Consider the following 27,543-nt stretch of genomic DNA (forward strand, 5'->3'; position numbering starts at 1 on the left):
TCTTCTCCGCGCTGCACCCCATCCCAGCGTACACTGTGTCACTCCGTGACCAGGAAGTTCAAATAGAGCGCCCTCTATTTGAACTTCCTGGTCACTGGAGTGACACAGGAAGTTAATGTACGCTGGGATGGAAGCAAGAGCGGTGCAGCGCGGAGAAGATGCTCGGGAGCCAGCGTCAGGTAATGTATAACTGTATCGGATCGGCCGCCGCTAGCGACGCACTCCCTACCCGCGGGTGATCGACGGAAGTAACCCGCATGGCGCGATGGACGGACTGATCCGATTTCGGGAGGAAATCGGATCGGCGGGGGCGTTAAGCGCGAACGATTGGCAGCAGATTCGATCCCAGTGATCGAATCTGCTGTCGAATCGGCGGCAAATCGGGCCAGTGTATGGCCAGCTTAAAGTGGATCCGAGGCAAACTTTTACGGATTTCATTTTTGTGCCCCTTACATATAGTTTCTGGGGCTTTCTTCCCCCAAATGCTTATTTTTATTATATGAAATACTATTTAAACTAATAAAACTACTAGAGCCCCGCCCCCAGTTCTTACAGCGCCTTGGCGCTCCATGGGGCTGAGCTTTAGCGAGGAGGCACGTCACATACTTATTTGCATTTGCCTGCCCCACTGTGCACCGATTGGGAGAGACGCACCGGGCTGCAGTGGAGGCAGGAAGCCGCTGATTGGTGCAGGCGCTCCCGGCTGGAGCGGAGACAGGAAGCCGCTGTCAGGGAGCCATGAGCAGCGCACACTAGGATCCAGGCGGGCGGCCGATTACCCTGTAACTGGCTCAATCTCCCACCACCAGCCGCTACTCTGACCGCATAGCAAAGCGTCCCGATGCACCGTTATGACAGGACAGCGGGTCGCCTATTAGCACGCATACAGGAAGCCCTGTATGCATGCTGATAGGCGACCCGCTGTCCTGTCATAACGGCGCATCGGGTTGCTTTGCTATGCGGTCAGAGTAGCGGCTGGTGGTGGGAGATTGAGCCAGTTACAGGGGAATCGGCCGCCCGCCTGGATCCTAGTGTGCGCTGCTCATGGCTCCCTGACAGCGGGAGATTGCAACAGTAACGGTGAAGCGGCCACCGAAGCTAAGTATATCGTCGGCCCCCAGGGAAGAACTATACTAACCGTATACTGACCGGGGCAACAGTACTATCTTCACTGGGGCTACTCTGCTGTATATACTGCTACTCGCCCCATGCACTGCAAAAAACACATGCACGCACCCCCCCCTATATACAGTGATTTCAGAGGGGGCGGAGAGGGGAGTGGCTGAGGGGTGGAGATTTGCCTGTGTTGCTGATAACAAGCAAAACATGGCCGCTCTCATTGTATCACAGGAAGAAATAAATCCTATACGGTTGAAGCTGTTTGCAGCTAGATTTGCTGTGTAAAACATCTAAAATTTAGATAGGATATATAGACAAGTCACTTGATATAGTAATTTTTTCATCTCGGATCCACTAAGTGTCCCAGAGTTAAGGTCAAAAGTTTATGCTCCCTCTGCTCTCAGAAGTTGTATTCTGCCAGGAAAAAAAAAAACTTTTTGGGCTGTAATTAGCTTATCAGTGATGTTTACAAAATTCCCAACAAGCTACCAACAAGACAGAAGCTGTCACTTCCATGCCTAGAAATTAACTCTTTTAGGCAGCAAAATAAAACAAGTAAAACAGCCTGGTTATTAAAACCTCCTTAGCGGTAACCCCGTGCTGGACACGGGGTAAGCCGCCGGAGGGTGCCGCTCAGGCCCTGCTGGGCCGATTTTCATAATTTTTTTTTTTGCTGGACGCAGCTAGCACTTTGCTAGCTGCGCCAGCACTCTGATCGCCGCCGGCCCCCGCCCGATCGTCGCTATCTGATGCGGCGCGCGACACCCCCCCCCCCAGACCCCGTGCGCTGCCTGGCCAATCAGTGCCAGGCAGCGCCGAGAGGTGGTTCGGGACTCCCAATAACGTCCCGACGTCGCTGACGTCATCCCGCCCAGTCGCCATGGCGACGGGGGAAGCCCTCCAGGAAATCCCGTTCTTTGAACGGGATTTCCTGATCGCCTATCGCCGGAGGCGATCGGCGGGGCTGGGGGGATGCCGCTGAGCAGCGGCTATCATGTAGCGAGCCCTGGGCTCGCTACATGATTAAAAAAAAAAAAAAAAAAAAAAAACTGCTGCGCTGCCCCCTGGCGGAATTTTTCATACCGCCAGGGGGGTTAATGTTTTGCACTATACATACACGTTTATCTCATTGTCACATATCGCCTCTGGTACACCTTAAAGCGGTATTGTCACCATAAAAATCAAATTTCAACAGCAACTGGTATGAGTGTATTAAGTGATAAAGATGCTAATCCTGCATTCAAAACGTGCAAAACTTTTTCTGCTGTTATGGTTTGTAGTTATCACATACTAGGAGCACTGGCCCTAGTGCCAAAGAGTTGAATGCTGGGTGTTCTTTTTATCTATAATATATTCCTCCTCTTCCATTTATTTCCCTGCCTAGCTGCTTATCAGAAACACCCTCTGATTACTTGTGTTTACAAGCAAGGCTGAGGTGACTCAGTGATTGGATGTGTAAATAAAAAAAAGACAGTGCAGTTGTTAGTATACACCTCAGTGGGAGTGTCTAAAGACTATGGGAGGAGGGCAGCTAATGAATACTCAATGAGTAAGAGACGGGAGAAGGGAAAACAAGAGTCAGGGAGGATATGATGTCAGTGTTAGCTTAGCAAGATGGCCACTGCCTAGAATAGGATTTTCTGCTTTTCCTTTATAAAAATTCACAGGAATCATTACGTGGATAGCACAATACATCTGTTAAGTAAGTAGAAGTAGTATTTATCTACTTATGTGTTTTTATTTCTAGGTTAGCATGGGTGTCGCTTGTTCTTTAAGGCTGGTTGCACACCTAACAGTAGCGGTATGCCACAGTGCGGCGTCAGACTCAGGCTCATCACATGCATATCTCCATTGACGCAAGAAGTAAAAGCCACACTAGCAAATGCTCAATTAGTTACCAGCAATGTTTAGGCAGATTGTCACGCAATAAGTGTAGTGTCAATAATTTAACTAACCACAGCCATCATGACAAAATAAATTAAACTGTACTTAAACAAGCTGGATCACAAATCTTGAAAATGGAAAAAAGAAAAAAACGGGGGAAAAGGTTCTGTCATAAAGCATGCAAATGTCACATCCACATTCCAAAACCTTGTATACTTCCACAAGTAGTAACTTGTTGCTATAATTATACAACACAACGCCTGTCATAAACGTAGCAGAGAAACTAGGAGGCAACTCATAAGGCCGGCAACAAGACAATTATTAGGTACAGTATCCTTTTCAAGTCTGCAATTAATGGCAGAAAATGCTGTGACTGACAACGATTTTGTGAATGACTTCTGAAAACCACAGCACTAATTTCTGTGTACTCCATTCAATAAGACATTGTGTTTAACATTTTCCATAACTTCCTATTTTCGCTTGCCAGAAAGGGAACTAGAAACTCATTTGTAAGACGGATGGAAAGAAAACAACAACAAAGCTTACGCCACACTTTACCTAAGGTAGTCACAGTTAAAAACAATTAAAGATCTCAAAGCCCATTTATACATAGCAGGAGCCTGGAGTATGGTCTCATTTTTAGATCTTCCAAGATACCATTAGGTTTGTTCATTAAACAGTCAGTTCAGTCAAAAATGATATAGAGGCCTTGGTGAATACTAAATAAACCCAATCGGTGCCAACTAGACATGGACATGAGTCTCTGGGCTGGTGCACACCAAAGAGGTTCTGGAGCATTTTTTAAAACGCTTGCAGGGGGAAAACTGCTTGGCTAAAGTGAATGGGCTGGTGCACACCAGAACGGTTCGTTTTTTCCACAAACGCAAACTCAGGGGCTGCAGCATTTTTTAGAATTCTGAGACGTTTCTCCCTCAATGTTAAAGTATAGGAAAGTGGAAAACCGCTCAGAAAACCGCTAGATCAGAGTGGTTTTCCAGGCATTTTTGTTACAGAAGCTGTTCAGATAACAGCTTTACTGTAACAATATTTGAAATCTGCTACACAAAAACACTCCAAAAACTGCTAGGCATGTTTAGAAAACCTCTCTAAACATGCCTAGTATCGCTCTGAAAATCTGCTTCAAAAACCTCTAGCGGTTTTTGGTGTGCACTGGGCCTCAAAGTGATCTTGTAGTAAACTACTAATCTTAACAGGTGGGAGGTCCCGTTGCTTTAGCAGCTTTGACTGCTGTCACTAATGGATTTCTCCTGAGCCCTGATGAGTTCCCAAACCATCTGAAATCAGACTGAGGGCCCATTCCCACTAGAGCGTTTTGCCATGATTTCGGCAACACGCTCAAACGCTAGCGCTTTTTAAAAGCGCTAACGTAGTGAAACCCTATGGGCCTGTTCTTACTTGGGCGATTTGCACTAATCACCGTAAATCGCCCAAAAACGCGAAACGCACACGCATCACCTGCACCATTTTCAGGCGGTTTCCCAGTGATCGCGTTTCCATGCTATAGAAGCGCTAAACTCGATCGCGGCAAGATCACCACAGTGTTCGGTGATTTTCCCGCTTGAAATCGCTGAAAAATCACTCCTGCAAAACGCCAGCAAAAATCGCCGGCGTTTTGTTAGTGTGAATGGGGCCTGACTACTGCTCCGTGCCCATGTTTACATCTTATAGTGCAGTAACCTGAGGATGGCTAGTCTCTTATATGAGAGATCCATCCAAAGCTCACAGCCGTGTTCCTGTACAAGAATGTCCGCACTGCACCTGTGCAGCAGCTATGAAGCTCCTGTTGATCATTGGTCCCGGTACCAATGATTGGTGCGGGATGGTGCCCACCCGGACACAATGCCTAGGGCTGCCCCACCAATGATGAGAAGAACAGGAGGGGCGCACCCGGTGATATGGGAAGAAGGATGAACTAATGATCAACCTGGTAGAAGGTGGGACTAGTGGAAATAGCAACTGGACTGACAAGCAGTAGAACTGACTGACAAGGAATGGCGTGACTGACAAGGACTGGCTGATATGAACTGACGTGACAGACAAGCCAGGGCAGATTAGCAGTCTGATCGTGAGAGGGAACAGCACTAAGCACTGAGTGGCCAGGGTGTAAAAAATCTAGCCTTCGCGCCAGTGCTGCTGCCCTGCCTGCCACAGCTACAAGTGGCTTGAGGAAGCGTGCGGGAGGACAGCGGCTTCTGAGGAGGCCTTTGCTAGACCCCAGGGCAGGTGAGTATAACATTAGCATGGACCTGCTAAGGCTTTGAAAGAAAAAGCGGAGCCCAATCGGGGCCATGCCACTTTGCATCCGCAAGCCACTTGGGCTTATCAACGGTTTTCTGGAGGACACAGCGCTGGAAAGGGCTGGTGAAACAGGACGGGGAAGGCTGTGGATTATTCAGAGGCTTCCCTCTATTGAGGAGAGTACCCATTTGAGGCACTTTTTCCCACTACCGGTACACTTTAAGCCACCACCAAGCAAGGAAATACCAAGCAAGGAAATTTTGACAGTATGTCTTCACCTACTATTTGAATTGCAAAGTGCTGAAAAGTTAAACAAAAGATTCAAAATAAAGAGAAAAAAAACTTAGAAGAAAAAGTGGTTTGAATCAGGGGCTTTATGGTAAGCGTAGGTCTGGGGACCACAAATCCATTTATCTGTATTACTATACTAAAACCATGTTCCTCCTTTTATTGGGGTGGTTTTTCATACACATAGGCATGTTGTTAGGATTTGTGTAAGTAATGAAAAGACATTTGATTTTTAACATCATAGAGAGCCAAGATTTACATTTACAGCGATATGGAAAGTTATTTGTGAAAAATGGCTGAATATGACCACACTAAAGTAACTGAAAAAAATGCAGGAACAGAATGCCATACTTATCTGTAGCTACAGTGACCTAGCTAACGGAATAGTGCTGTGGGATTACCATTCTGAAGTGGCAATAATGAGAAAGTTTAATTTTGAATTACAGTAACCTAAAATCGAAAAAGCATTTACATACTAATATGTAGCTTGTCAGTAATGGAGAAATAAATGTCACATATGGACAAGACTGAAATATTTGCATACTTTAAAGTGTACCCGAGGCAATATGTGACATTATGAGATAAATGTGTATGCACAGTACAAAACATTAATGACCAGACTGTTTTACTTGTTTTATTTTGCTGCATGAAAGTTAATTTCTAGGCATTAAATTGACCGCTTTTTGTCAGTAGTTTGTCGGGAATATGGTAAACATCACTGATAAGCTAATTACAGCCATAAAAGTTTTCCTGGCAGAATACAACTTCTGAGGGCAGGGAGAGCTAAAATGCATGAACTATTGGCCTTTCTCTAACTCTGGGACACTTAATATACTGCCACTGATTAGAGACAGTAAAAAACATTCAATCTACTTTGTAAATGTTAAAATATTAAAAAAAACAAAAAACCTGGGATGCTTAAAAAAAAAAAAAAATTTTTTTTGGGAGAGCAGGAGGATAAATATAGTTGTTTATCTCATCATTTTTATTCCACAGTGGGTTCACTTTGAGATGCATATTTTTAAAGCTTTAGGCTAATTTCACACCAGGACGTTGCGTTAGAGGGGGCGTTAAGGTCGCATAACGTCCCCCTAACGGAACGCCTGGTGGTGCTGGATCTGGACGTCAGATGAGATCTGCAGATCATCATACACACATGATTTAACTGACATTCATCTGCAGATCAAGCAGTCATCTGCAGATCTGAAAATCCATCCTGGTGGATCTGATCTGCAGATCTCATAGACTATCATTGCAATTTGCAGGAATGGATTTTTGGCAGGAACAGATCTTTTGCAGATACTGATCTTTTGTGTCTGTACAGCATCTGTGTGTGCAGCATCTTGCAAAGATTTTTTTCTGATGGGGAGTTCAGCTCCATAGAAAAGACTGTGAAGGTATGGCTCTCATACTACATGAAGGGTGGTAAGATTGGTCTGTGATCTTTCATTTTCCAAAGACTATAGTCTGATGTGTGTATGAGCCTTTAGTCTACCCGTCTACCAGCTAAACAGCCTCGCTACATATCCAACACCATCACAGCCGCAAATGAGGATTAGAGACGGTCAATGAGATGCTGATGTAATATTTGATTGGTCCGTTTTCAAGCTGCTAAAATTTGCATAATCCTGCATCAACTCGAAATTATTTGCATTGACCACCCTAGTGAAGATGTTCCACATTTATGATCTTACACCCTTTCATCAACATAAATGTAGCTATTCTACTATCTTCACTCAATTTCAGATGACAAGTCTTCACATTGCTCCACGAATAGGGATTTTAAAAAAATTGTAATAAGTGAAATCAATATAAACAAAGTACCAGTACCTAAGACAATATAATGATACTGATACAGCCATCTAGAGCAACACAAAAAAAAAACCAAACAGCTAACCTATGCATCTGAAAAATGACAGCTAGTATCGAACCTCTGTGGATGACCAGGGACATCATACATGCTTTGCAATTCTCCTGATTTTAGCACTATTTTAATGTGTCCTTTTCTGATTCATCTACTTTATGTAAAATCTAGGGATTATTACAGAAACTGTAATTTAGCATTCTGAAACTTACAATTAAGTGTTACAATACTGAAATGGTATTTCCCACTTTCTTTGCATTGAAACCACTAGCTTGAAGACATTTTTAAACCAAGCATACGCCGCAGTCTACTTAGAGTTCCTCTTCTTCTCAGCTTGCCATGCTATGTTTTTGTTTTTGCAGAAAAGTGACAAATGTTGACTAGGCCAGGTCACAGATACACTCACTCCTTCAATGCCATGAGCACAAACACCCTGTACTGATAATAGGACAAATAAAAAACATGCAGCCTTCACAGAGATGTAAAACTCTACTAGTTACTAAAGAGACAGGGCTTACATTATTGCAAATGCACCTTTTAGACATAGTTTGACACATCCCAGTGTTCGACTGATTAACAAAAAAACTCTTTTTTAGAGACACGTTATTTGGGTGCAAGTGGGCATTTATATCAGGAATCTCAATACAAATGGGTAAATTTTACAATTTTTGGAAGTTTGCAAAGTTATGCGGAGGACAGGGAGAGGCGTACATGTACAAAGGGCACCGGAGATAGCCGCTAGTAGAATATCAGTATATTTTACTATGATCAAACCTAAAGCTAGCACGAGCCCTTCCTCTCGATGGCTAACACTAACGGATCCCACCTGCCGATACCTAACCCAAAGGACCCCCAAGCGCTGCCTAACCCTAAGACCCCTCCTGGTGATGCAAAACCTTAAAACCCCCCTGGCAATGCCTTATTATAACCCCACCACTCCGTGGACACCTAACATTGAGGGCCAATATTTTGTGCACTGCCACATGCGGCAATGTTAATAGCTGCAATTACCAACTACGTATTAGCAGTAATTTGGGAGCTGGAGGTGCCCACCTCCCCCTACCAAAAAAACAAAAACCCAACAGCAAGTGTCGGGGCCACCCACTATTTTATTGGGCTCAAATTACCAAATATTCTATTGAGGTAATTTTGATTGGTTCATTTTCAAGCTACATAATTATGCATATTCCTGTATCAAACTATTTGCATCCCTACAGCTAATATGCATTACCCAAATTGGTGCTCAGTTATTACATGTGCTTCTGGTGAGGCTGCAAACTACTTGTACACAAGGCAGGTAATTTGAGCATTGCCATAGACTGCAATGTGAACTGCCGCTACAGCAGGGCTCAGTAAGCACCGGACATAGCTGCAGCCCAATGCTACGTACACACATGCGACAACGATCGTTCGTTAAGAACGACGAACGAACTTTTAATTGATGAAAGAACGACCTAAGTAAAGGTAGTTTTAAAATGTGTGTAACGATCTGATCGTTAGAACGAACGTCACATCACAGAAAGCAACTATTGCGCCTGCGCATAAAAATGAGAAGTTCCATGGAGAAATAGTGAAATGCGCATGTCAAGCCTAGTACGAACGATCGTTTCCAACGATGTACTACTTTTGCAAACGATCGTCGTTGGTTAAAATCCGCCGAGACAGAACTTTCTTTTGTAGCGATTTGGCTCGTTCGTCGTTTGCCTTAATAGTCGGTGGTTCGTTTTTTGTAACGATCGTCGTTGGTAAAGATCGGGGAACGATCGTTACAAACGACTATAGTCGCATGTGTGTACGCACCTCAAGGATACGTTAAAGAAGGGAAGGGTAGCAGTGTTCTCCCCAGGCTCTTTTAGCCGGGTGCTCCACCCAGCTAATTTTGGTGAGCACCTGGCTGACATCTGATTATTTCTCTTATCCTCCTCCAATGCTGTAAGCAGAGCTGCATCGGCTTTACATTCTCCCATTGCACCCCACCCGGCTACTTTTTCATGCCACCCGGCTGGAAAAAAATTCTGGGGAGAACACTGGGTAGTGTTAGGTGAAGGGTAAAAGTAGGGCTAGATTTAGGAGTAGCTAGGTGTAGGATTTGTGTTAAGAAGAGGTAGATGCCTTAGTAGAATATGGGCAGTATTGCTGAAATTCTACTACTAGTGGCTTTACGCAGCACCCTTTTTACAAGTATTCCCTATACATATATAAGTACTGCACTGCCAGATTTACATCTTTTAAGACAATAAGCACAAAAATACAGCACCTCAGCAGCTGATAACATCTGCAAACACCGATTAGGGGTGTATTACGGTAGCTGCTCCTGCCTAATTTTTATTTTTATCTAAAAGTTAAAAGAGATGAGCTTGTGAATGTAAAATCATTAATAAAAGTATGTATCAAGCTGGGAAAAAAAAAACAAATCAAGCACAAGTAACAAAAAACAATCAATACATGGCACACCCTTTTTATTTACACAGCAAACTAGCCTTTTAAATATTTAATGTACCAGAGTCACTCCATAACAGCTTGCTTATAACTGTCACATTTATGTAATATTGCCATACAGAAGTGCACTATAATGCAGTAAAAGCCCTATAATTTACTGGCACATATACGGGACGTCGGTTGGGTGCGCTTCTAAAATGGTGTTTTGTTTTTTACGGGTGAAACAAACAAATCTACCAGGATTCACCAGCAAGACAACACAATTGTGCTGCACACTGAGGTAGCTTCCTATGTTTGATAAGCTCAGTTTATTTGCTGAACACCATCCCAGCCTAGATAGACCATCATAGAACGTCTCTCGTGTCCCCACCCCTTCCCTTTAGATTGTAAGCGATAAGCAGGGCCCTCCCACCTTGTGTATTTTACCTGATCATGCATTCTGACTAGACAGAATATTATGAACTTGAATTACTCATATACTTGGATTACTACTCCAGTATATATATGATCTGGTAGTGTGTGTCTAATGCCTGATGCACACCATGCAATTTCCCGTCAGATCGAATCCATAATTTCAGACAGGTCCAATCAGGTTTCCTATCATATCGGTACAAACAATCAGAAACTTGATTGGACCTGTAGGAAATGATCGATTTGACAGGAAATTGCATGGTGTGTACCAGGCATTACTGCTTATTACCTGTATTGTGTTGTCTGTTACTCTATTTATAGTAAAGCACTTCTTAATGTTTGTGCTATATAAATCAAATTATTAAAGAGGAACTGTCGCAAATATCTTAAAATTTAAAACATACAAGTAAGAAGTACATTTCTTCCAGAGTAAAATGAGCCATGCATTACTTTTCTCCTATATTGCTGTCACTTACAGTAGGTAGTAGAAATCTGACACTACCAACAGGTTTGGGTTAGTCCAGATCTCCACAGGGAATTCTTAGCATGGCCTTTATTCTTTATAAAGACAATCCCTAAAAAGATTTATACGCTGATGCTGGCCAGCCACCCTGCTCACCGTACACTTCTTTGGCAGTTGGATGGAGCAACGGCCATTCACTAAGTGCTTTTAAAAATAAAGAAAACCCTGAGAACCCACCATGAGAAGATGGGCTAGTCAGTAATGTCAGATTTCTACAACTTACTGTGACAGCAACATAGGAGAACATTTATGGCTAATTTTACTCTGGAAGAAACGTACTTCTTATTTGTATGTGTTTACATTTTAAGATTTTCGCAACAGAGGTCATTTTACAATAACTGTAAACGATCCCTATACCCCTATGAACTGCAGCACTAATGTTCTAAAATGTCACCCCAACAGGCATCCCTTTCAGTGGTGGCCCCTACAGGGAAGGCCATCCCACAGCAGCACTTACAGGAATGTGTCTACAGTGCACAATGGCTCATCAGGCCTGGCAGCATAGCCAGGGTCTACACTTCACCCCTGGTACACCTCATCACCCATATCCGTTCAGGTGGTTACACAGGTGCAGCCATAGGAGAACAGCTAGAAGGCATAATGGGTTGTGATACTGGCAGATGACCTGTGTGCGGGAACATCTCCTATACACGGTGCACACAGCCAATACAGCATAGGTAACTGCAAGGGGATCAGGCAGCACAGGCGCCCTCCCCAGCCCCGGCCTGTCATCACCAGCTCTCCATGTGTGGCCAAGTGACAGCAGGCAGGGCACCGGGGGATGTGCGGAGGGGAGAGGCCTGCGTCTTCCTCCTCCGTGCCCCATCCCTCTGCCCTCCTCCGGGGCCCGCTGCTTCCCCCCTCCTCCCAGGCCCGGAGACACACACACGCCTCACCACTTGGCTAGTGGTCCTGGCCATGGCCTTCTTCCCCTCTCCTCAGATGGCTTCAGGGAATCACACAGCCAACAGTAATGGCCGCCCGCATCGTCTGGCGCTGACGTCACTCCACAACAATGTTCGTCGTGGTGAAGGGCGGCGCCGGTCCGAAGCTTCTGAGGCTTCGATTGGTTCGCACTGTTTTTTGCCCGCCTACCTCAGCTGGCGAATGGACTAAGCTGACGCTTCTCAGTGCTAGCTGGCCGCGCCCTCCTCCCCCTCCTCCTCATTCACAGAAAAAGCCTCTTCGTTTCCTTGTTAGTTTCCTCCATTTCACAGTAGAGATGGGAAGTTCGGATCTTTTCAATGATCCGGATGATTCGAATCGGATCATTGAAAAGATCCGGATCTTTGATCCGAATCTCGGATCATTTTACTACCGAAGCATTCGGGGTGAGATGACTAGCAGGACAGGTCTTTCCGTGCTGTGGACAGGAGAAGGGGAGGGGGGTGGACACACAGAGAGAAGGGGAGAAGATGGACAGAGGGCAGGGAGTGGACAGAGATGGGAGGAGGGACGAGCAGAGAGCAGAAATGTTTGTGCACACAATACCCACATGCTGCAATCATATGCTTTACATGTATTTATTTCACCTATATATTCATCTGTATACTTTCCATGCAAACGTCACACAGTGAAGGAAAGCATTCCCAGAAGATAAGTGCAGCTGTTTAGTGCCGAGTGGAGGAGGATCATATTACGCTGCAATCACAGTGCCTGCAAAGTTACTGAGCTGTGCTGAGCCAAAAGCTTCAAATGTGTTCACTGTGTACAACTACGGAACAGCCAGCCTATAATGAGAAGCACTTTTCAGCCAGTATGTGTGCTCTACACATATCTGGCAGTGGCACCCATGTCCCCTCTCTCTTATCTACCTGCTGTCCCTGCAAGGCTGCCTCCCATCCAACAGAGCGATCCATCTCAGCTCTGCTTCCAGGACCCCGCTGCCCGCTGAGAGGGGGCGTGTCGCTCCTGGCCCCGCCCCTTTTGCGATCCGAATCGTTCATTTTGATGATTCGGATGATCGACTCATTAAATGATCCGGACAACACTATTTCACAGCGAGGCGGTGTGCGGTGTTCTGCCTGCTCATCACTCTGGCCGCACACCGGCACCTGCCCTTTATTCTACCTGCCCCTGACCTATCTCCTGCAAGGCTGCCTTTGCCTATCCTTTTCCAATCACCTGCCCTACTCTACCCAGTAACCTACCAGCCTATATGCCAGTTTCCGAGACACCTGCTCTTCCAGTGTCTGCCAACCAGACAGCCTGGCTTATATTCTCACCCTACCAGCTTACCAACCAGCATGACACCTGTCCTAATTCTACCAATCAGCCAGCCTGGCACCAGCCCCACCCTACCTGCCCATCTTCCAGCCTGGCGTTTGTCCTTGCTTTACTGCCAACTAACCAGCCCATCGCCTGTCCTCAATTTACCTGTACACCACCCGCCTGGTATCTGCCATCACTTTACCTGTCTGCCAGCCAGCCACATATCAGACACTCCTGTCAATAAACGAGCCTGGCACAATTTTTCACCATACCTACTACCACCACCTCTGCCAGACGTCAAGCCCTCCACCTGTACTTCCTTTACCTGCCAAACAGGCATCTCACTGGCACTTGGCCTCACTCTACCTTCCTCCCCCACTTTGCCAGTCAGCCGGCCTGGCACCTGCCCCACCCTACCTGCAAATCAGTCATCCTGACACTTTTCCTTACTTCGTCTGCCAACTAACCAGCCTGGCACCTGTTCTCACTTGATCTTCCTCCCCCACTCTGCCAGTCAGCCGGCCAGGCACCTGCCCCACCCTACCTGCAAATCAGCCTGGCACCTGTTCTCACTTGACCTTCCTCCCCCACTCTGCCAATCAGCCAGCCCCACCCTACCTGCCCATTAGCCAGCCTGGCGTTTGTCCTCATGTTACCAAACAAACTTTAACAAATGCTCTGCGCCTGTCCTCAAGTTACCTGTACACCACCCCGCCTAGTATCTGCCATCAGTTTACATGTCTGCCAGCCAAACATCCATCCTCCTGCCAACCAACAAGTCGTGCATAATTTTTCACCTTACGTACTACCACCACCTCTGCCAAACGTCAAGTCCTCCGCCGGTCCTCACTATACCTGCCAACCAGTCATCCCACCACCAGCCTGGCACCTGGCCCACCATACCTGCAAATCAGTCAGCCTGATGCTTGTCCTTACTTTACCTACCAATTAACCAGCCTGGCACCTGTCCTCACTCCTTCCCCCACTCTGTCAGTCAGCCAACCTAGCACCTGTCCCACCCTTCTTGCTAATCCGCAAGCCTCGCACTTGTTCTCCCTTTACCTGCCAACTAACCAGCTCAGCACCCATCCTCACCCACCCTTGCACATGTTTGCACCCTGACAATCCACCAGCCAGGCATCCGTCCCCTAATATTAGACCGCCATCCTGATGTAATATTAACCACTTCCCAACCACAGGTTGTTCTTTTTCTTCACCTTAAAAACCAGAGCGATTTTCACATCACGCTCCTCCCATTCATTCCCCAATAACTTTGTTACTTATGACATTGAAATTATTGATATTTTGTTTTATTCGCTAGAGATGCGAAGTTCGGATCTTCTCAATGATCCGGATGATTCGAATAGGATCATTGAAAAGATCCGGATCTTTGATCCGAATCTCAGATCATTTTACTAGGGAAGCATTCGGGGGTGAAATGACTAGCAGGACAGGAGAAGGGGAGGGGGTGGATACACAGAGAAGGGGAGAAGATGGACAGAGGGCAGGGAGTGGACAGAGAAGGGAGGAGGGACGAGCAGGGAGCAGAAATGTTTTTTTTGCTCACAATACCCACATGCTGCAATCATATGCTTTACATATATTTCACCTATAGGTTCATCTGTACACTTTGAATGCAAACCTCGCACAGTGAAATAAAGCATTCCCCAAAGTGAAGTGCAGCTGTTTAGAGCGAGTGCAGGAGGATCATATTGCCCTGCAATCACAGTGTCTGCAAAGTTACTGAGCTGTGCTGAGCCAAAAGCTTCCAATGTGTTCACTGTGCACAACTACGGAGCAGACAGCCTGTAATGAGCAGCACGTTATAGCCAGTAGGGGCTTGATTCACAAAGCGGTGCTAACCTACTTAGCACGTCTAAAGTCTTTAGACGCGCTAACCAGGGTGCTAAGTAGGTTAGCACTGGATTTCTCAATCAGATCGCGCGCTAACTTTGCGCGCGCAAAGTTTTATGTGCGCTAAATCCCATAGGCTTTAATGGGCACTTCGCGCGGTGCGCCCTGCGCTCTGTGCAGTGTGCGCGTTAAGTTTTACGCGCGTAAAGTTTTATGCGCATAAAGTTTTATGCGCGAAAAGCTGGTTTAGACGTGCTAAGGGGGTTTTCACAGGCGTGCTAACAGTTAGCACCGCTTTGTGAATCAAGCCCAATGTGTGCTCTACACATATCTGGCAGTGGCACCCATGTCCCCTCTCTCATCTACCTGTGGCTGTGCAAGGCTGGCTCCCCTCCAACAGAGCGATCCATCTCTGCTCTGCTTCCAGGACCCCGCTGCCGGCTGAGAGGGGGTGTGTCGCTCCTGGCCCCGCCCCTTTTGCGATCCGAATCACTCATTTTAATGATTCGACTCACAAAAGAGATTCGGATCAAAGATCCGAATCGTTCATGATCCGGACAACACTATTATTCGCCACAAATTAGGTTTTCTTTGGTTGGTACTTTTTGATAAGAGTTTTATTTTATATGCATTTTAAAGAAAATAATAAGCAAAAAAATAATTTCTCACTTTTCAGCCATTATAACTTTAAATTAAAATGTGCTTTAACACATAAAACCCACATGTTTTATTTGTCCCAGTTATTACAACATTTAAATTGTGTTCCTAGTACAAAGTTGGCGATAATATTTTCTCTGGAAGTAAAGTATTTTTTTTTGTTTGTTTGTTTGTTTTTTATACTATAGCAATAATAACGAGACTTTATTTGAAAAATTAACAGTATTATACCCTCATGACATGCATAATGAAAAGTCTATTAGGTAACTATTTTAATTTTTTTTCTCATACAAGTGTTTTATTTTGGTAACTATAGGGTAGGGGTGTAAGGGGTTAAAATTTAATAAAGATGTATGTAATGGGATGATAGGGTGCATTTTACTGTTTGGCCACAAGACTTACCGTAAGTTCTGTGTTTTATTAATAGTACACGTAAGTACTGTGTATGTTTGGCTTTCGTGAATGAGAGCATGTGTCTCGCTGCTGCAGGTTCTCATTCATTACAGGCACTGTGATCGGGTTTGAGAACAAGCTGTACTCATTATTTGATCACGGAACGGCAAGATTACAGTGGGTCTGCGACCCAGCGATAGGGAACGGCGAGGTAAACAAACAGGTAGGTGTATCTACGCCCCCTGGTTTTTAAACAAAGTTTCCAGGGACATAGATAAAGGTATCAGCGGTACAGAATTGGTGAACACTGCTTTGTCACAATATCAAAAATGGCCACCAGAACTTTACACTACTTCCTATAATCCCAGAATTCACTTCCCAGGGAGTTGTTTGTGTATCCTTTAATAAGACAGCTAAGCTTTCAGAGCAGTTGATCAATTGATTTTCAGTTGGGTATTAGTGACGGCCTGAACATTAAATATTCGGTTTGCGAACCTCAAACGCGAATGCCAGTAAAAGTTTGCAAACAGGCAAACCCCCATAGAATTCAATGGGGAGGCAAATTCCAAAAACCTACAGGGACTGTTTCTGGTCTCAAAAGTGATGAAAACGTTGTGTCAAGGGTTCTAACACCTGGACTGTGGCATGCCAAATGGGGATCCATGGTAAAAGTCCCACCAAACATTAACGTAGTTGGCGCAGAGTCGTGTTTTAACAGCTATAGGGCAGAAATCACATTACATTCCTACATTTGTGGAATAAACTGCTGCTTTTTGTCTGGATTGTGTGCATGTTGATCAAGTAGTGTAAGGGTTATGCCTGCTTCACACTGACAGAGCAAATGCCACGTTTACCAAAATTGAGCGCTAACAGGTCTGTAAGGCCCCTAGGTGTGGGTGCTGCAGGTGCTCTGAACGGACCATTTAAGAAAATCAATGGGCCTGATTCACAAAGCTTTTTTGTTGAATTCTCACCTTATTTATTAAATCACAATTTACCTCTCCTTAAATGGCTTGCCTCCCCTTATCTAACTTAACTCATGGTTTAGCTCTCCTTATCTATTTATCTCATGAATGATCTCTCCTTATTTGTTTAGCACTAGCATTAGCACTCCTTACAGTTAAGCCCTGTTCACATTACAAATGCGGACGGGCATGCGTTCGGATGGGTTGCATGCCATCCGCGTTTGTATGCGTTGCGTGGCTGATCCCATTCACTGAAGTGAATAGGTCAGCCGTGCGTTTCTGTAAAAAATGCGTGCAGCATACGTTCCCGGACCGCACTGGTCCGGACCGCATGCACTGTGAACATCAGACAGTGCACTCTATGCACTGATGTCGGCCTCCTGCACGCGTTCCCAAAACGTGGCTGGAAACGCATGCAGTGTGAACGGGGCCTTAAGGTGAAAAATAAGTAACCTATGTGAATTAAACACCGATGTTGGTTGCATCCCTGGTGAGTGACACTGACGAGATGCATTGACTTGGCTCTGCACATGTATGTGTAGGTTTACATACCAGTGTAAGGGCTGGAACCCACAAGAGCGATTTTCTGAGCGTTTAGGGAGCGATTCAAACCGCTAGTGATTTCCCTAAACGCTCAGCTAATGTTAATGGATGGGCCAAATTCCAATGGAGCGATGGTATGCAGCATTTTTGAGCGTTAGCATTAGCGTTTTTGCAATGTAAAGTATATAAACGCTGGCATAATCGCTTGTCAAAACCTACACAGAGCGATTTTGCAAGCGTTTTTACATTACTGCACGCTGTAACAAAATAAAAATAAATTGAAAGGACCAATCGGAATTAAAACCGCTAATCACTACACAACCAATGGCAAATTAATTACACTTTTTAGAATCGCTCCAGAAAACGCTCATGAAATCGATTACAAACCGTTTATACAATTAGCGATTAGCAATAGCATTTTGTAGTGGGTTCCCGGCCTGATTTGATTAAAAAAACAAACCAAAAAAAGACAACATATTTTGCAGCTGCAATAGCACAGGCCAGACAATGTCGTGGCCTACACAATTTACCCAAAATGTAAAGTTATTTTTAAGAAAATCAATGTTTGTTGCATCCTTAGTGAGTGACATTGACAAGAGATGCAATTACTTGGCTTTGCACATGATGGTGCAGGTTTACATACCAATGTCATTTGTCCAAAAAAAACACAACTATTTTTGCAGCTGCTGTAGCACAGGCCAGACAATGTCATGACCTACACATTTTACACCCAAAATATAACTTTTTTTAAAAAAAGAAAATCAATGTTTTTGCATCCCTGGTGAGTGACACTGACAAGAGAGGCTGTGACTTGGCTCTGCACGTGTATGTGGAAGTTTACATACCAATGTAATTTGACCCAAAAAAAAACAAACTATTTTTGCAGCCAGCCTATACAGTAGTTTTAGAAAAAGCAATGCTACTATAAATAAAACCCACCCATTTTATTTGCTCATTAACCTCCTTGCCGGTTATCCCGAGCTCAGCTCGGGGTAACCTGCGCAGGAGGATTTCTCAGGCCCCGCTGGGCCGATTTGCATAATTTTTTTTCCTACACACAGCTAGCACTTTGCTAGCTGCGTGTAGTACGCGCTCGCCGCCGATTCACCGATACCCGCCGAGCCGCCCCAATACCCCCCCACCTCCCCGCCCGAGACCCCTGGGCAGCCTGGCCAATCAGTGCCAGGCAGCGCTGAGGGGCGGTTCGGGATTCCCTATGATGTCGGTGACATCATCCCGCCCCGTCGCCATGGCGACCGGGGAAGCCCTGCAGGAAATCCCATTCTCAACGGGATTTCCTGCATACTCTGATCGCCGAAAGCGATCGGAGTGGGTGGGGGGATGCCGCCGCTCAGCGGCTATCATGTAGCGATAAATAAAAAAAAAGTGCGGCGCTGCCTCCTTGCCGGATTTTTTAGACTGGCAAGGAGGTTAAGAGGAAGTGTCGAGAAAATCTTAAAATTTAAAACACATACAAATAAAAAGTACATTTCTCCCAGAGTAAAATGAGCCATAAATTACTTCTCTCCTATGTTGCTGTCACTTACAGTAGGTAGTAGAAATCTGATATTATCGACAGATTTGGGGCTAGTCCATCTCTCTATAGGGGATTCTCAGCATGGCCTTTATTCTTTATAAAGACATTCCCTGAAAATGATTAATACAAAGATGCTAGCCAGCCTCCCTGCTTGCTGCACAATATTTTGGCAGTTGGACGGAGCAACTGCCATTCACTAAGTGCTTTTAAAAAAAAAAAGAAAACCCTGAGAACTCCACTATGAGAAGATGGGCTAGTCCAAAATCTGCCAGTAATGTCAGATTTCTACTACTTACTGTAAGTGATAACAACATAGGAGAAAAGTAATTTATGGCTCCTTTTACCCTGGGAGAAATGTACTTATTTGTATGTGTTTTAAGATTTTCGTGACTGTTCCTCTTTAGTCCATGTATGGCATCAATATATTATGAGGAAATAAAGATGTATTTTTTCAGGGTTTTTTTCTTTTGATGTCCCATCAATTCTACGTCCTTATGTACTGTACTAAAATAACAGTAATATACCCTCATGACATAAATATTAAAACAAGCTAAGTCCATCATGCAACTATTTATGGACTTTTTACTGTTTTTTCCCCCAATTTGTGTGCTTGGTAACTGGGGTGGGGTTTGGGAGGGGGTTTGTAAGTGATTTAATTAATTAATTTTATCAACCTCCTGAGCACTGTGTCGGGCATACCGCTTGCTAGCCTCAGGAGTCCCCCAGGATGAATCTAATAGATTTAAAGCCTGCAAAAGGTTTAGCTAGCACCAGGCTAGCTAGTATAGGTGGCCAGCCCCCCCCCACACACACACCATTCTCCCACTTATACATTACCCAGCCTGGTTCCAGTGATCGGTGCAGCCTCCCCGCACAGCTCGGTCTTCTCTATCAGGAGGATTGTGACTGTGCATGACGATGACGTCATGTATGATCCTCCCCATAGAGAAGATCGGAGCTCTGCGGGGAGGCTGCACCGATCGCTGGAACCAGGCTCGGTAATGTATAAGCGGCTGGATCGGGGGGTGCTGGCCACCTATACTAGCTAGCCTATTGCTAGCTAAACCTTTTGCAGGCATTAAATATATTAGATTCATCCTGGGGACTCCTGACGCTGCAAAACCTCCTGAGCGCCGTAACACACAGGAGGTTAATAAAAAAAAAATCTGTGGGGTGCAATTCAGCTTTTGGTTGTCCATTCATGTCCATTCATTAAAGGCACTGCAATTGGTTCCATGAAGCCTTGCTTCCCTTCCCGAATCGCCAAAACGGAAAACCTCTGGGGTGTGCAGGGCTGTGGTCCTGTGCATGCGTGCGCACTGCCGCTTAAACACTGAACGTCCAGTTTGACTTTAGAGGCGCCTATCTGGACGACAAGTGGTTAAAACTGGTAAAATCATGTGATTTTTACCGCGATTTTAATGTAAGTGGGAACATTTTTTTAAAAAGCTCTCAGAAAGCTCTGATAGCCAAAAAGTGCTCAGAAAAGCTCTTATAGTTTGTCTGAGCCCTAAACCACAGATCCTTCTAGCTGACCTCTCATCTCCCATGTGTATTTTGCCAAGCTACTGGTGAGATGTCATTTGAGTTTTTGTTAGCAGTGGTTTTCATGTTGCACTTTCCTGAGCACTTATTGTACATATAGGCTCATCAATCTCAGCTACTGCAGCTTTTCAAATGTTTGGGTATCTTGGCGACCACCCGCATGTTTGGTGGAGAACCTGTTCTTGTCAGGTTTGCAGGTGTTCCATACTTTCTTTTTCTAAATGACTGATTTATTCAGTGACTAAATATATTTTCAATTTCCTTTTCATGGAGTTGCTTAAAGGGAAAGTCCGAGGAGTATAAAAATTCACTTACCTGGGGCTTCCTCCAGCCCCTGGCAGCCATCCTGTGCAATCGTTGCAGCTCCGGTGGCTCCCAGTCCCCTCCAGGGGAGAAGCCAACCTCGCCAGGTTGGCTTCTCCTGCGCTTTAGCATGCGGCTCACTGAGTCGCGCTGACATCATAAGGACTGTAATGCGCAGGCGCAGAGATACTGTGCCTGCGCAGTACTGTCCGGATGACGTCAGCGCGACTACGTTAGACGCGCGCTGGAACGCAAGTAGGCCTCTGGTACCGGAGGGGACTCCAGACCACCGGCGGGGAGCGGAGCTGCGCGCAAGTGCACAGGACGTCTGCCAGGGGCTGGAGGAAACCCCAGGTAAGTGGATTTTTTTTTACTTTTATGCTCCTCGGATGTATCCTTTGAAGTGTACCTGAGATGGGCAAAATAAACTTATACATACCTGGGGCTTCCACCAGCCCCCTCCTCGCTCCGGACTGATCGCCACCATCCTTCACTGCCTACAGCCTCCGCAACTGGCCCTGGTAAGTTGTCCACCCGGGGCCAGTCAGCGCAGTCTGGATGTGCACGCTCCTCCATCACGCAGTCACAGAATGCTCCGGTCTAGGGGGGTGAGCGCGCAGCCGAGCCGCGCATGTGTGGCATACCCCAAACCGGGGGGCTTTCTCGGAGGAAATTTACGGAGACTGCAGGCAGCAAAGGACGTCGGCGAGGAAGCGATCAAGCCGGAGGGGGCTGGAGGAAGTCCCAGGTATGTATACATTTTCTCTCCTGCCCCATCTCAGGTTTACTGTAAAGAGGAACGTTACTGAGAGATAGTAGTAGGAAAAAAATAATCAATTCATTGCAAAGTGAGAAGTGAAAAACTAGATGATAGATCAAGGAGTTATTAATACTTTGCATGTATAGGCAGTCCCCTACTTACAAACGACTTGAGTAACAATTTTCCATACATACAAAGTTGTCTCCATGTTCAAAATACACATTACTTTTTTTTATTCTATTAGTTACTAGCTGAAGACTCCAAATTGCCGGGGAATGCATTCGGTTGTTGTTGGGTCCGACCATTTTTTTTTAACCTTGACACACAGACCAACACATGGAATGTAACCTGTTTGTAAGTAGGAGACCGCCTGTTGTTCAATTCCTCATAAGTCTGCAGGTCATCATCTTTACCACTGAGGACATTAAAAAACAACAGACAGCACCCACTGCCAAACTGCAATTATAACACTATAAACACACCTACTAACAATGTGATAGGTTAAAAGGTTTTATATATAGACAGGAGATACTGCTTGCTTGGCAAATGGAAACAGATGTTATTTCCCACAATGCAATGAGCTTCACAGACAGGAAACTGTCAGGGCCAGGGCCCTGACATCACACTGTGGAAGGGGGTTCATCACATGTTGAGCCATACAGATGTTCCTGATGCACTATTAGAGAAAGAAATGGTTGTCATGGGACAGTCTTTTGGAAAGTAACCTTGTCTCAAAGTTGAAGGAGGTGGGGTAACAGTAAAATTAAGGGAGTTACAGTGGCCCTCAGCCATCCAGACTGGAAGATGTGTACAGGGATACACTAGTACCATTTATGAATTCCCAACTGCTACTGGCAGTTGCCAGTTTTTGGCAGTTTGATTCTGTTAAGTTAGCCAATAAATGGTATCATCCTGATTCTAAACTTCTTGTTTTTATGAATTCCCAAAAAGAGTTAACAATTTTTAAAAAATGAAACATTTTTACTGAAGATGAACGCGAAACAGAAACAAACGTTTTTATGTATGCCCCACACCTTAATCAAAGTTAAAGGGGTTCTCTTGGGGTAGGGGGGGGGGGGGGGGGGGGTTTAAAATAAAAACGGACACTTACCTGGGGCTTCTACCAGCCCCCAGAAGCTGTAATGTTCCACGCCGTCCTCCTACGATCCTCGGTTCCCCGCCGCCTTTCCTGGTAATATAGTCGTCTAACAAGACGAATAATGCTCGCTCCCACACGCGTCATCTGGAGCTTACTGCGCAGGTGCAGTACGAAGTTTTCTTGTGCTGCGCCTGCGCAGTAAGCTCCCGATGATGCGTGCAGGAGCGAGCACGCGCGTGGCCGCGCAGCCGCAGTGGGTTTCAGATGCCGATCAGACCGGGACCGGCAGTGGAGAACGGCGGATCGTTGGCGGACGGTGCAGGACATCACAACTTCAGGGGGCCGGTAGAAGCCCCTGGTGAGTGTCCGTTGTTATTTAAACCCTCCCCCCCCCCCAAAGAACTCCTTTAAGGCAAAAGTTTCCAAAGCTTGTAATTCTCTAGTCTAGAGTCTACACAAAGTCTTGATGGAAGAGTACCCCAATGATGCCTCAGCTCCACAAGCAATTGGATGTACCGTAATTCTCATATCTATTATTGCTGTGCCTTGGATTACCAGATGGAAGTCACAGTGTGTTTTCTTAACTCTTAACCATTATACAGCCTAATGTTGTACAGGTGTGTAGCTATGCAGGGACTCCGTAACAAAAATTGCATCCTGTTTTTTATCATCCTACAAGTTCAAAAAGCTATTCTAATGTGTTCTGGCTTACTGCAGCACTTTCTACTATCACAGTCTCTGTAATAAATCAATGTATCTTTCCCCTGTCAGACTTGTCGGCCTGTGTCTGGAAGGCTGCCAAGTTCTTCAGTGCTGTGGTTCTGCTATGAACTCCCCCTTCCAGGCCCCTCTATGCACACTGCCTGTGTGTTATTTAGGATTAGAGCAGCTTCTCTCTTCTCTCTTATCTTTTACAAGCTGGATAAATTGTCCTCTGAGCTGGCTGGGCTTTCACATACTGAAGAATTACAGACAAGGGCAAAGCTGTTTGCAGGAAGAAACAAGCAGCCTGAAACTTCAGTGCATGAGAACAGGGGGAAAGAAACACACAAATGATCTCTTGAGATTCAAAAGGAAGGCTGTATACAGCCTGCTTGTGTATGGATGTATTTTCTATGTGTGGACATACTGTACATCAACCTACTTCCTGTTTTGGTGGCCATTTTGTTTGTTTATAAACAAACTTTTTAAAACTGTTTTTAACCACTTTTAATGCGGCGAGGAGCGGCGAAATTGTGACAGAGGGTAATAGGAGATGTCCCCTAACGCACTGGTATGTTTACTTTTGTGCGATTTTAACAATACAGATTCTCTTTAAGGCATGGCACAAAGTGGGTGGAGTGAGTCGGAGAACAATGCCCTTGGCCATGATGATCCGCCAGTCTGATCACTCACCGATACATCAAGTGAGATCAGAGCATACATATGAAATCACCGCCGGGAGACTTGGGTGCAGGATACAGCTGGTATATGGCTTGTCCTGCTCCTGCACAAGTCCCAGCGGTGTTAATTACTGTTCCCCCTCCAGGTCCACGTGGATAGTGAGGAATTATGTAATTCGGCTTCCAGATATTGCTGGGGCCGAATTACAGTGTTTTAAAAGTAACTTCAGCTCCGTCTTCTGACGGCGTCGAAGTTGGTCACTGTGCGCCGCTATAGCCATAATTCCTATTACGGTCTATGGTGGGGCCGGCTGCGCCCAAGTCTCCTGCGCTGTTATTACACCGCTTGGGATCAGGGGCCGGCTAGATTCTCGACAGAGAGTCTTCTAGCGTGGTGTACTAGTGATGAGATCGAAATTAGCATAGCAGGGATTTTTTAGTGAAATTCGCAAATTACAATGCAAAATCATACTGTGAAATTTTAAACTATTGTGAAATTTATTTTGCACACAACTGTAATTTTAATTCGTAATTTTGCAAAATATCCATCCATGTGAAAAAGTGTTTTCTCATGCCCATTGACCAGAGCCGGGACAAGGTCCTTCAGCACCCAAGGCTGAGACACCAAAGTACGCCCCTCCATCCCTGCCACCCCACCTGTCACACACTGATTACTATTAGACTAATAAGTGCCCCAGGGCCCACAACCTCCCCAACACCTTAATATCTAGTTATCTGGCTTGCAGTCACTGCTATGTATCCCCTTTTCTTATTTCTTTCTGCTTCAAACACAATTAGGAATGACAGCTGAATGAATTCTGCGCTCCCTCCTACACTGCGCCCTGAGGCTGGAGCCTCTCCTATGCCTTGGCCCGGCCCGGCCCTGCCATTGACTTCAGTGCATTTGGTGAAAATGAATGTTCATATGCCCTTACATTTTCACACATATATTCATCTATGCCATAAATGTGTTCAAACTATGTTCGTGAATTTGATGAATGTAATTGCGTGTTAACATCCAAAAACTACTCAATCAATATAACATGTAAAAGCGTTATTACAATCAATATCATAATGGCAAAAACTCATGAAACTGAAATGATCTATAACGGGTAAGATGATCTAAAAACATTTGAAACTTAAAAGTTGGCTTAGCTGCAGGAAGTTAACTGACACCAAAAACTGGGTGACACAATATTTATTAAAAACACTATGCACGACTAGCTTCACAAGCTAAATCCCACTTCCTCAGGCCGGGTTCACACTGCGGATCAGCAGTAGCGTTGTGGTGTGGCCCAGGAGCACCGGACCGCCAAAACAGGCCTTCGGGGATTACCGCGTTAGTAGGCAGTAATCCCCATCTGGCAGCCGGCCAAGCTGGAAGTGACGCTCACTTCCTGAAGGCGAATCGACCACGTGCTCGGAAGCGTATTGCTAAAATAAACTTCCGCGTATGTGTGATGCGTAAAACGTGCAGTGGGCATTTTATCAAACCCACATCTTCATAGACTTACATGCCTTCCAGTCCACTGAAGGTTGCCGCAGAGCCGCATGGTAACATAGGTTTGCCCTCGTGTCGGAGATACGTCAAAAACGTCACTTCCATTGTATCGCACCGCGTCGGTTTGAAAGGCCCCATAGACTAACATTGCCCTAGCGGTGGGGTGCAGTAAACCTGCCGCACTACACCAGTGTGAAAGGGCCCTCATATCAATACAAATGTCTTTCTGTGGCAAGCAACAAAAGTGTGGAGCGCCATTGTGTATCAAAAAGGTATTGGGCTACAGCCTGATACACATCTCCAAGTTTGATTGGCTAATCTTACCATGTTGATGTAGTATGAGACCTTACCAGCACTATTTTGTCCACAGTATTCACAATCTGTTGACCTCCATACTACATGTGACCTCCATACTACATGTGACCTCCATATTACATGGAGGTGGTGAAATTGTTCAGGGATTGGTCAATCAAAATTGGATATGTGTATTTTCCCTTGGGATTGGTTCGCACTACCAGCGCTTTTTAAGTGTCAGTGATTTGAATAGCTTTTGCTAATGCAATGCTACGGGTATTTCTTAAAGTAAACCTATAAGTTCTGTAAGAGGATGTATTAGTTATTGATGAGTAGATTTTATATAAATGGGGCCTTGTGGTACCCTGTGTCAGACAATATATTCGCATTGCTATCATGATGCAGTTGTCACCAGAACCAAGCGTTAGCAGTGCGGAGCACCCAAATCCATTGCTATAACGTGGTCTATGCAGTGCGTTATCGCAATCTGTATGTGTTAACAGTTGCAGTGAAGCATATGTTCTGTATGCTTCACCATAAGTGTCATACTGCACAAAAAACACGCAATTTGACTTTCCCCCTGTCGCAATCCTGCTTTTGCCGAATTTGCAATGAATCGCCTCACTGTGAACGTAGCCTAAAGGCGTTCACTGAATACTTACCTCTATCGTATGGCCCCTGTTTAGGCAAAGTTATTTAGATTAATTAAAGGACAACAGAGGTGACATGATGAGATAGACATGTGTATGTACAATGCCAAGCACACAAATAACTAGGTTGTGTTCCTTTTTCTTTTTCTGCCTGAAAGAGTTAAACATCAGGTATGTAAGTGACAGTTTCTGTACGGGTCGGGACTTGGTCGGACTATAGCATAACCCTCACTGATAAGTAATTACAGCCATAAAACACTTTCTTGTCAGTAAATGGCTTCTGAGAGCAGGGAAGAGATAAAGAAGAAATAGTTCATAGTTCAATAGTTAGATTTAAGCTCTGGCATACTGCAATGAAGGTGTCACTGAGCAGAGACAATTAAACTGTTAAAGTGTAAAAACTAAATTTAAATATAAAATTAAACTGTAAGACATCTAAAAAAAGTCATTTTTAGAAGAAGGAGGATAGGTGCAATTGTTTATCTCATCACTTTATTTTCACCTCGGATGTCCTTTAAAGAAAATCTGTAACTACAAAAAAGTTCCCCTGGGGGGTACTCATCTTGTGGGGGAAGCCTCCGGATCCTATCGAGACTTCCCCTGTCTTCCTGGTTCCCACGGCGGCAGCGATAAAACGGGGATGTAAATATTTACCTTCCCGGCTCCAGCGCAGGCGCAGTATCGGCTCTCTGCTCGGAAATAGGCAGAAATAGCCGATCACTGTTGCCCTGCTCTACTGTGCAGGCACAAGTCTCCTGCACCTGAGGAGTAGAGCGGACCCGACAGAGATCGGCTATTTCCACCTATTTCCGAGCGGAGAGCCGATACTGCGCCTGCGCTGGAGCCAGAAAAGGTAAATATTGCACAGCCTGACAAATTGTCGGCTGTGCGTTCCGTGGGCTGCAGCGAGACCGCCGTGGGGCACAGGAGGACGGGGGAAGCCTCGATAGGATCCAGAGGCTTCCCCCTACCGAGGTAAGTACCCCCTGGGGAACTTTTTTCATTACAGAGTCTCTTTAAGTAAATGCATGTGAATAAATTGTGCCTAAAGTTAAATATATC

At 45.2% G+C, this 27,543-nt stretch overlaps 1 protein-coding gene across 2 annotated transcripts in view; it reads right to left on the minus strand.

Annotated features, from left to right (window-relative positions):
- Window positions 1-19,050, minus strand: part of PDPK1 (3-phosphoinositide dependent protein kinase 1) — a 116,242-nt gene extending 97,192 nt beyond the window's left edge. Inside the window, exon 1 of one of the 2 annotated variants that reach the window (XM_068244546.1) lies at window positions 18,958-19,050. Coding sequence is in view for 1 of the 2 variants with exons in the window: in XM_068244544.1 (XP_068100645.1) it covers window positions 11,684-11,707 (24 nt within the window). In the remaining variant the exon portion in view is untranslated. Of the gene's footprint in view, window positions 1-11,683; window positions 11,793-18,957 lie in introns of those variants that run through there. The other variant, XM_068244544.1, reaches the window with a different exon arrangement.
- Window positions 19,051-27,543: the final 8,493 nt, after the last annotated feature.

Source organism: Hyperolius riggenbachi, chromosome 7 (assembly GCF_040937935.1).
Source record: "Hyperolius riggenbachi isolate aHypRig1 chromosome 7, aHypRig1.pri, whole genome shotgun sequence".
Classification (NCBI taxonomy): Eukaryota; Metazoa; Chordata; class Amphibia; order Anura; family Hyperoliidae; genus Hyperolius; species Hyperolius riggenbachi.